Here is an 11238-nt window from a genome sequence, read left to right as displayed (position 1 = left end):
AAGTCGTGGGAACCCATTTTTAATGTCATTGATTTAAATTATCGCAAAAATATCTGTGCAAAGAGACACATTTTGAAACTTGACGTAAAGTTGATTTTCAACATGTCCTCTCCATTATATGCATGCAGTTGTGATTTTGACAGCTAAATAAAAATAATAGTTTAGGCCTACGTCGTTTCCTCCCATAATAAAATGACAGGAAATAGTGGGGCCTATTCGATTGCCACCTTCAGTTCTCAAGCACATGTGTGACGTCAACTTTTGTCGACTTCAGACAGTGACAGTAGTAAGAAGGTTAAATATTTTCTCCAAAAATACTATTTATTGATCCCTATATTTAAGAGATACTCTACACTGTAACACATAATTAGTGCCAGTGTTTTTGGTTGAAAGGTGTAACGCATTTGATTTGAGCGCGTGTTGGAACTGATTCGGGTTTACCTGAATGGGAACACTGAGAAGTTTGGTTAACACAACAATGCGAATTGGGTCTCGTGATTGTGTCAAACACATTCTCCAGTAGTTGTACTTGATCTAATAATCATGGGAAACTAAATTTTGGTTCCGTGATTTACTGACAGGGTACTGAAACAATCGTCATCGAGAAATCTGAAGGCCTGATCTTACACTTCCGACCCAAAACCTGGGATTTGGGAAGCCGACCCAAAACCTGGGATTTTGGAAGCCGACCCAAAATCCTGGGATTTGGGAAGCCGACCCAAAATCCTGGGATTTGGGAAGCCGACCCAAAATCCTGGGATTTGGGAAGCCGACCCAAAACCTGAGATTTGGGAAGTCGACTCAAAACCTGGGATTTGGGAAGCCGACCCAAAACCTGGGATTTTGGAAGCTCACCCAAAATCCTGGGATTTGGGAAGCCGACTCGAAACCTGGGATGTGGGAAGCCGACCCAAAACCTGGGATTTTGGAAGCCGACCCAAAATCCTGGGATTTGGGAAGCCGACTCAAAACCTGGGATGTGGGAAGATGGAATCCTCCTGAATTCACAGTGTGTGGGTTTAGATTTTGTTAGTGGGAGCAGGAGAGTTTTTCTAGAAATATGTCTTCTCTCGAGCATTTCAAGTTTGAAAAATATAAGTGTTTTTTAGTAGCCATGTTATATTTACTAGTATGCGAAATATCGCAAAAAAAGAGTATTTTACAGTGCAATAACACTTCTCTATAAATCTCAAATGGTGCTAACGCGTAGATAATATCTGGTTCTACCGGTAATAGCATTAGAAATGCATGAAAATCTGGTTCAATGCATTAGAGTTACATGTAATGGAGATCTGGTACAGGCTATCTTTATGAAGTGTATACAATTTCAAAAAAGTATTATGGCTGGAAACGGTTTGATCATGGTATATTTCATGAAGTTGTGTAATTTTTATAATAATTTTGTGTTATATGTAGGCCTGCTCTTCATCAAAGTGATTATTGTTTTAGTCTATTATTATTTTTACGAGTGAATATAAGATTTTTAAAAGGGCTGATAATGCGATTTATTATATAACATTAGTGAAATATCTTAAAATATCAGTGAAATAAAAGTGTTATCAGTCATTCAATGACGACAACATAATTTAGAGTGAAAAGTTCACTATTTCACTCTAAAATGTGTTATCATCACTGTAGAAAGTGTTATCTTCACTGTGAGAAAGCCAGAACTACATTTGTATTTTGCTGCTGGCATTTTAAAAATAAAGGTAATTTGCCAAAAGTTATATAATAAATAGAAAATTTCATGTTTTTTTTTATCAAATATGATTTATATCTCATCTCGTGAAGTTTACAATCATATTTGTAAAATTTCACTCGTTGAGATATAAATCATATTTGACAAAAAACATGAAATATTCTCTATTTATTGTGCCGTTTTTGCCTATGAAAATATACCTTTCCATATCTGCATTTTCGCAAGCAGATTACTACACAAAATTGGGCATCGTCGAAGAGTACTTTTAGGCCAAAAGTAAATACTTCATATTATGGCTTCACAGCAATGAAAAACTTGTGCGCAGAAAAATTGCTCAAGTTATCGACTGGGTTTTTTCAGTGCCTGAGTGCCATGCACGGAATCGCGTTTATAAAAAAAGGTTGTTTTGTATCGATAAACTTGTGCGTGGAAACATTGCTCATCGATCAACAGGCTTTTTTTCAGAGCACTGAATGCCCCATGTGTGGGATTGCATACATGTATATGAAAAAGGTCCTATGTAATGCATCAATAAACTTGCACACGAAATCACGTTATTGGAAAGAGGGCTTTAAGAATCTCAGTGTTGTGATCAGTGAGGAAACAAACTGTATCAGTATTAAATATATTCGGTTATTTCTTTACAAGTTATATGATCTACCAGTGCTTGCTAAGGACATTTGTTTTGTAAATTTTTATTTTAATTATAATTAAAATCAAATTATGTTTCAGTTTGAAAAATGTATGGTTTTACTGTTTTAGTCTTTATTAATTATTTATATGAATGAATATAAGATTTTTAAATGGACGATAATTCTGCTTAATTGTTTTTGCTTATTTTCACAAATCATTTGCAACATTCAGTTGTGAAAGTGATGAGAAAGTAAGGAAATAATTGTCACAGTATAATGTACTACCTTCTAAGCAAGGTTTTTAATTTTTATAATCATTATGTTAAAGAACCAGTATACAAAGATGAATCATGATTTATCTAGAATTCGAGATTTTAGCACCATCCAAAAGTTATTTTGGTTCTTTGTTCTGCGATGAAAATGTCACAGTACTCTGATTTGTTTCAAGTCCCTGCAGAGTTTTCGAGATTGTTTGTTCTGTTTAATTTTTTAGTCCCTTACTGGTCCAATTGTCCTTCTATCTGACTTTATTTGTCCCACATATTCCGTTTTTTTTGTCTTTCTCTTTTACAGTTCCTGGAGCAGTATATTGAGTTACAATTTTGTGTATGAGTTTACCTTGTAGTAGAGTTACAGGTCAAATTTGACTGTCATCTATTCAAGGGCCATAACCCTGTCCAGTTTATAATTTATACATTTTTGGCAGTTATGGCTCTTGAATTTAGGAGATTTGTGTGTCCCGTGGAACGTGTTTGTTTAGCAGTACTCTCAGAATGCTTGTTATCTCTGAATACTGGTGTGTCTTCCACATAAGGCCATAATAAATTAAATTCTAGATTCCCTGTCTGTTGAGAAAATAAAGGCTTGCTCTTGGGGTTTTATTGACTAAAACCGGTCTCGGTGGTGTTGTGGTTAAGCCATTGGACATAAGCCTGGTAGGTAGGCTACAGGGTTCGCAGCCCGGTACTGGCTCTCACCCAGAACAAGTTTTAATGACTCGGTGGGTAGGTGTAAGACCTCTACAATCTAACTGTAAACCCTTGAACCATCAACTTGGCCTGTTCCAGTTGTTAATGATGTCACTTTCTAATGATGTCATTAACCTTTCCGGGTGTTATTTTCATTTGATCTCGGAAAATAGAGAATAACTAGTTAATGCTGTCAGATATCTGCTTTATTCTGTGAAGGTAAGAATGGAAATTTCGCATTCAGCCTGAACAGGATAAAGCAGATATCCGACGTCATTAACAAGATATTATCAGTCATAATACAGAACATTCTCGCCATCAGTTTACAATGTACGTTACATTCTTTTCATAGAGGTGTATGCACATGTTGAACAACCACTTCTCATAACCCCAGATTGACCTGTTTATGATGTATGTCATTCTTCCATTCAGTTTACTTATTTGTTTTTGGATGTGTTTTTCAGATAATAAACCATTCAACATTAATTGTTTTATTTCATTTTGTAACAAAATACAACAGTCGCCGTACGACAACTACATTATGCATATATTGAGTAATCTGTTATTTATCATTTATTTTACTGCATTCTTGTGAAAAAGAACTTGTTTGAGGATGCTATAAACATTTCTATTTTTAGGAGGTTGTTGGACATAGTCAAGTGGTAAAGTGCTCGCTTGATGTGCGGTCGGTCTGGGGTCAATCCCCCGTCGGTGGGCCCAATAGGCTATTTCTCATTCCAGCTAGAGCACTACTACTGGTATATCAAAGGATGTGGTATGTGCTATCTTCTATGTGGGATAACGCATATAAAAGATCCCATACTACTAATGGAAAAATGTAGCGTGTTTCCTCTCTATGACTATATGTCAAAATTACCAGATGTTTGACATCCAATAGCTGATGATTAATAATAATCAATGTGCTTAGTGGTGTTATTAAACAAAAAAACAAAACATTTCTATTTTGATTTCTATTGAACAAATATGACAGAAAGTAGGACAGGTACCATACACCATAATTTACAGTCGTAGTTTAAAATGTGTCAAATTGTCTAACAAATAAAATATTCTTTTCCTTTCCGTCTAATAAGGAATATTCAGTTGTTTCCGATGTACGCGACTAGTTGTGATTATTGTTCTAATAATACAAATACACCATAGTTGTGTGGAAGGAATATTCAGTTTGTTTCCGATGTATGCGACTAGTTGTGATTATTGTTTTAATAATACAAATACACCATAGTTGTGTGGAAGGAATATTCAGTTTGTTTCCGATGTATGCGACTAGTTGTGATTATTGTTTCATAAATATTGACAACTTCAATAAACAACATTTAATAGTTTTTAAAAAAGTTCTTGTTCTTGTTTGTTGGTTATCAGTATTCGCCACACTCCGCTATACTCCACACACCTCCGCTATACTCCACTTACTTGGAAAGTTATAGAAGAGTGACAAACACTAACCTCCACAATTAAAAAAACCCATACACACATACAGTGGAAAAAAATGAGAGAAGAAAGAAAAAAACCCTCAGCAAACGACCCAGATCTTTAACTTTGAAAGTGGGAGGAGAAAATTTTGCCATGCATTTATTTATCACTTTGAAGAGTATAAAAACTGTGTCTTGTCTTCAAGTTTGGACTCGTAAAACTATGCATTTAAATTTACCAAATTAACACACACACACACACACATGCATGCATGCACACACACCATTTACGTATAAATTTGCATGTTTGCATTTTTTTTTAAAAGAAGAGTATATTGATGGGATTCGAACCCATTGTACCGATTTCGTATAGCAAGATACCATATATAAAATATATATACTGATGGGAAAAAAATAAGGGAACGCCGTATTTGAGGCCATATTTTATTCAAAAACTTGAGAGTATAAAATACAGAGAAGTAATGTGGGATTGAATCTCAGCACTGGTGACTGAATGCCAGTAACACAGTTAACTTCCTGAAATTGTGGATATGAGGGTCTTGCTGCAGTCGCCATTAGCTGTTACTCTCCATGTGTTCCTTTATTGTTTTCCACCAGTATATGCAAACGTGCGCCCACACTACCGCCAGCTAGCAGCGCACTTCCTCCACTGTATATCTACTTGTACATTAATAGTCAAGTACTTGATATCTGAGACCTAGCTGGGATCCGGTCGTGATGTTGGATTAAAAAGTTTTTGAAATTTGTTTTTGTAAAATGTCTCTGGACAGGCGTTCCGTTACGTCAAGGCGTTCGTCTTTTAGGCTGTCCTTTCGATCACCTAGTAAGTACTAATTGTATATAATGTTAGTATTACGTCTACACTATGATTTTCTAGTATAATATTGGTAGATAGGTGACTGACTGGTAAACATGTTTTTTAATGTGATAACGGATAGGTCACTTTAAAAATAGTTTGTTTCATGAAAGAATATCTTAGTCTATGTGTATTCTGAATTTAGTCAAATAGGCCTGCTTATTACTTCAAGATAAACCTCGAACTAGACAAATATCAGCTATAGTTTTCTTCTTTCTTTCTTTCTTTCTTTCTTTCTTTCTTCGTTTCTTTCTTTTCCCTCCGGTCCTTCGTTTCTTTATCTTTCTTTTCTGTTTGTTTCTTCTTGCTTATTTTCATTTGACTTTCTTTCAATGAATTACCTTGAACTGAACAAATACTTTATTACCCAGTCAAATGCACACACACACACACACACATACGCGCACACGCACGCGCGCGCACGTTTACACATACACACACACAATATAGATGTTTGGCCTTTCTAAATGCATAATTTCAAAAATCATATTTACACAATATCATGCATTTTTTTTTTTCCCATTTAACAAGTGTAATCGTATAACAAGTCCCCTCAGATGGGAACCATGCATGAGACATGTGCCGTTATTCACACTCCTACATCTAATAATATTATGCAAACTTTATCCAAACTGGATTTAATATGACCTCCATCCCCACCCCACCCAATAGCATACGAATATGGACCCGCCACTAATGCTGCAGTAGACATGTATACATATGATTTTGCCATACACCGCCTAAACAGTAAACACTCAGATTGCAATATGTGGCCTACGTGTTTCAAAAGACTTACTGACCCTGGCTGTGTAGATAACACCTTTCATGTACTGATACACACGATATGCGTTATAGTACACCTGCCACTTGCTGACTTGTAACATGAACGTGGTTAAGGAACGCACAAACATTACATAAAGATTAATTAATTAATTTAATGTATCCAGACATGAAACAATTTTGTAATATTTTTGTTCAGTTTCTCTCTTGAATGCACAAGTTTCTCATTGTTATTGATTTGTTAGTTTTTATTGGTCTAGTGTTTTGGTGGGGTTTTGTTTTTGTTTCGTTTTGTTTTGTTTTGTTGTTGTTGTTTTCTTTGGGGGTGGGGTGAGGGTACATTGAAGGCTCAACTACTTATTGATTTTTGATTCATAGTCGTCGGATTATGCTAGAAACTGGAGAGATCAGCTACAAGTATATCAATTCGACTTTGCATTTCAACTTATTTTCGTGCTTATATCCAATTAAGGTTCACGCACGCTGTCCTGGGCACACACCTCACCTATCTGGGCTGTCTGTCCAGGACAGTGAGTTAATTGTTAGTTGGTTAGTGGTTAGTGGGAGATAAGAGGATGTAGTGGCCTTACACATACCCATTGAGCCCATAGGAACTCACTCTGGGTTGACGCCGGTACCAGGCTGCGAACCATGTACCTACCAGCCTGTAGTCCGATGGCTTAACCACTGCGTCACCGAGGCCGGTATTCGCCTTTGGAGGCAAGTACCCCCCCTTCCCTCCACCCCAGCTTCTAACGCCTTTGTGATGATACAGTTTTTAGATAGACGTGTTACTTATACCCCGCCCTGGGCAGCGTCCACCAAAAGTGTGATATAGTCAATAACATCAGTTTGGCTTGACGTTAAAAGAACAGAAAAAGTGTTTTACAAATAAAAGTACTGTATTTTATTGTTATGTGCAATTTGTAAATATCAGATAGGCTATAAACGAAACAGCAGTGGCGTAGGAAGGTGCCAAAAAGTGGTGGACACGCTTTTATATTTACACACTTTTACACTATTATAAAGCAAATATAAAGCAAAATATCTGAAAAAGTGGCTGTGTGTCGGGGGGGGGGGGGGGGGCATATGCCCCCCCCCCCCCCCGCTTCCTACGCCAATGAACAGCACTAGTGAAGAAGTCGTCTGCTCAAAGAACAATGAAATTTTCTTTTTTTGATTAGTTTGTCCTACTAAACTCTAAATTTGATTCCAGTCTATTTGTCAGTCTGTTTCAATTACATGTAGATAGAAATCCGTTTTGTAAAATGTAGCCTACTAATTAAGGATAAACCAACGAAGAAATGATGTAGGCAATTATAGGCTAAACCATCCCATAGGGAACGCCTTTTTTTTCATGGTATCGAATTTACTACTAGTTATTTATTTCTAAGCTGATTGGTTTTTTTTTTAAATTGGATACAAAAATTGATTTTTGTTTTGTTATTTCCCAAATTGAAATTATTTACCAACCCTTCCCTCCAGTGTTGTAGGATAGGACGGACTATAAGTTGCAATGTTGTAAAACCATGGGTATTAAGAAATTTTTTTTCCATAATAATTACATAATAACAAATATTTTTACACCATGATATTATGAATAAGTGTTTTATTGTTTGAATAAACGCATAATTATTATTTAAACGTAATAAACTACATGATGGTCGTTCAGTCTTTGTATATTTGTATCTTCATCCATAACGTTGTAAGCCACAGTTATCCCCCTTGTATTGGCTAGGTGGCCACAACAACCTAGCTTCCGGCTGCAAAAAAGATGGCATGTTTAAAATCCAAAATGTTACTTAATATTTTTTGGTGCTGCTGAAAGAAAGAAAAAGAGAAATAAAACTAAAATAATAACGTTGACAAGTGTTATATATACAAACTCAAGGAATAGCCAGAAGTCATCTAAAGCAGTACACGAAATTCGGTAAGTGACATTTTAAATGCACATTGAGTGATTGACATTTTCATTCATTAATTTTTGTAAAATCTTGCAAACCCGCCAATGTCTTATCAGATTCAGTGCAAAAGATTTTGGAAAAAATAGATTGTGAGAAAAGCAGCAAATATTTGGCAAATTAGGTAAAGCAACATAATAGCCAGAATTCCCCAATACACCCAAATTTGGGGAAAAATAAATAAATAATAATAATAATAATAAAAAAAAATAATGAATGAAAAAGGTCCTGGAAAGACTTCCAAACGTTCTAGCATGCATGCTAATACTACCACTAACCCTAAACCTGAATGAATAGAATGCTGGAATGTTCAGAAGTCTTGCCAAGGCTCGCTCACCCCCCTCCCCAAAAAAAAAATCCATCAGAGAACCCCTGAGACCCCCAACCCTCCCCTTTCATTATGATTTAAAGTCACAGACCCTAGTTTGAACCAGTGAAAATAAACACTAAGTTTAGTTGGAAGGACTTTCCTTTGGCACTGTCACTAACCCTAACCCTAACTATTTATTATAAGTATACTGGGGTACCACGATATCGCAAGTACTTAACTATTTGGAAGAAATAAAGAAATGTACCAACATATAATATATATGACGGTAAATATACTTGTGTTGCAATTTTTGCTATATCTGCATCATGTCCATGACATTGTGTTGACAAATAAATGCAGTTCTAACATTTAAAACAGTTGATGGAAGGGGGACAAGACAACTCGGACCGGGGGACAACTCGGCCCAGACATCTCGGCCGAGTTATTAGACTGATAGACGGGGCATGCTGTGACACATTATATGCGTGTTAAGTATGATAGTTGGCCATGTCGTAGTGTCGAAGTATTGTACTATAGTAATAATAATGCATTACACTGATAGATACCGCTAACTATATGGTCACCTTTAAGAATGACAAATGTGTATGTCGTAGGCGCATATTGTAGTGTCGGATGGGTTTCTAGAAGTATTGTACTATAGAAATAACGCAAAACATCATTTGCCAAATTCCCACATTTATTACATTAAATACATACGCACATATGTACGCAAAAAACTCAACAGAACACCTATACATAAATAGTTATAATAAAGAAATAAAACACCAATCACCAAAAGAACATAGAAATAAAACGTCCAACAAAAGATAAAAGTCAGTGTTGTTGCAACGATAAATAACTTTTGCATGTTTTTTCTGGGATCATCTCCAATGTTTAGGTCACCGACTAGAACAGAAACAAATTATTCGAACAGCGGAAACTATCTTCAAAGATAAATGGATCAGCAATTTATCAATTTAACAAAAAAACTAATTCTTTTATTTCTGTGAGAATACTTTAATTTAAAAAACAACACTTGTTCAACAATAGACAAGATTGTCCATGTGCTGAGTTGTCTCTGGACTCCGGGCCGAGTTGTCTCGCGGTGGGCCGGGTTGTCTCAGAACTCTGGGCCGAGCTGTCTCGGCGTGGGCCGAGTTGTCTGGGCCGAGTTGTCTGGCATTCAGTGGAAGTACACCATAGCATTGGCTTCTGTTCAAGGGAGGTTACCACTATATCGTGGTAAATTGCAAACATTACAATACGGTGGACTGCACAGGTCAAAAATTAACTCTTTTTGTACACATGTTTGTAGTAATGTCTAGTAAACAAACGTAAACACAAGAACAAAGAAAAGTCAACTTAAAACGTTTCGTTTTTCAATTGTAGTAACATATTTACATTTTCCAATGAAAAAGTCGATAATAATTATTATTCTTCTGTCGGACAGTGTGGGCATTTAAAAATACTACCAAGCTTCAACACTCTGACTTTAGAGCAATATATTAAGTGTGTCCAGTGAGGACAGAAATCACATTTTGCCCATTTCAATATTTATCGAGTGAAACCAAGAATAGAACATATTAAAAAGTTATGTGTTTTGTTTAAATTGCCAATAAATATAGGCATGGCCCTTAAATGTTTCCATACTTTTTTAGAGGTTACACATTCTAAATATAGTAACACCGTGACTGTATAGCCTTGTTTTGATTGTCAACAACCAGATGACAGTCGGATAGCTATCAGAGTTCGAAACTCGCCAAAAAATATGGTGGGCCAAAAAATAATATTGGATGTTGGCAAATTATGGTAAGAGAACCATGAGCAAGATTTTAATGTGGAATACAAATATTAATAGTGGCTCATATGTTATGGCTCTAAAGAAGATCACCCACAATTAACGCCATGAGTTTTTTAATATTAAAGTCGCCCAAACGGGACATTGGTCGCATTTGTCTACCTGGCCACAGGCCGTTTCGAGCCCTGATTGTATGCGTGTATGGTAAGTACTGGGGGTATTTATAAGCATGGGGGTGTCAGTAAAATCACACTCTCTGTTATTTTATGACGAAACAGTAAAACTATGAATACTTACTCAAAATGTTGACATTTCTTCAAATTTGTTAATGGGCAAAACAATGTGTTGTCTGTCATCACATTTTTAATTAAAAAATGTGCTACCAGGGGGCTTTGCGCGTGCTAAACTGTAAAAATTAAATGCCGCGATATCGTGAGCAAGGAGTACATTTATAATGTTCTTTATAAATTATACGTGACAGTGCCAAAGGAAAGTCCTACCATTTAGTTAATCTATGAACCTATAACTGAGTATAGCACATCTGGGTAAAAGAAAGAAGTGTTTTATATAACGACGCATTTTATTTACGGTTATATGGCGTCAGACATATGGTTAAGGACCACACAGATTTTTTTTAGAGGAAACCCGCTGTCGCCACATAGGCTACTCTTTTTACGACAGGCAGCAAGGGATCTTTTATTTGTGCATCCCACAGGCAGGATAGCACAAACCATGGCCTTTGTTGAACCAGTTATGGATCACTGGTTGGTGCAAGTGGTTTAC

General features: G+C 36.2%; 1 protein-coding gene across 3 annotated transcripts in view; it reads left to right on the top strand.

The window, feature by feature from the left end:
* Window positions 1–5469: 5469 nt before the first annotated feature.
* Window positions 5470–11238, top strand: part of LOC121389996 (activated Cdc42 kinase-like) — a 162827-nt gene continuing 157058 nt past the window's right edge. For 2 of the 3 annotated variants that reach the window (XM_041521688.1, XM_041521687.1), the window contains exon 1: window positions 5470–5573. In XM_041521688.1, coding sequence (XP_041377622.1) covers window positions 5507–5573 — 67 coding nt within the window. In that variant the 5' untranslated portion in view covers window positions 5470–5506. Of the gene's footprint in view, window positions 5574–8151; window positions 8317–11238 lie in introns of those variants that run through there. The other variant, XM_041521689.1, reaches the window with a different exon arrangement.

Source organism: Gigantopelta aegis, chromosome 15 (assembly GCF_016097555.1).
Source record: "Gigantopelta aegis isolate Gae_Host chromosome 15, Gae_host_genome, whole genome shotgun sequence".
NCBI lineage: Eukaryota > Metazoa > Mollusca > Gastropoda > Neomphalida > Peltospiridae > Gigantopelta > Gigantopelta aegis.
Note: the sequence above shows the minus strand (reverse complement) of the source record. Positions and strands in the feature narration are given on the sequence as shown.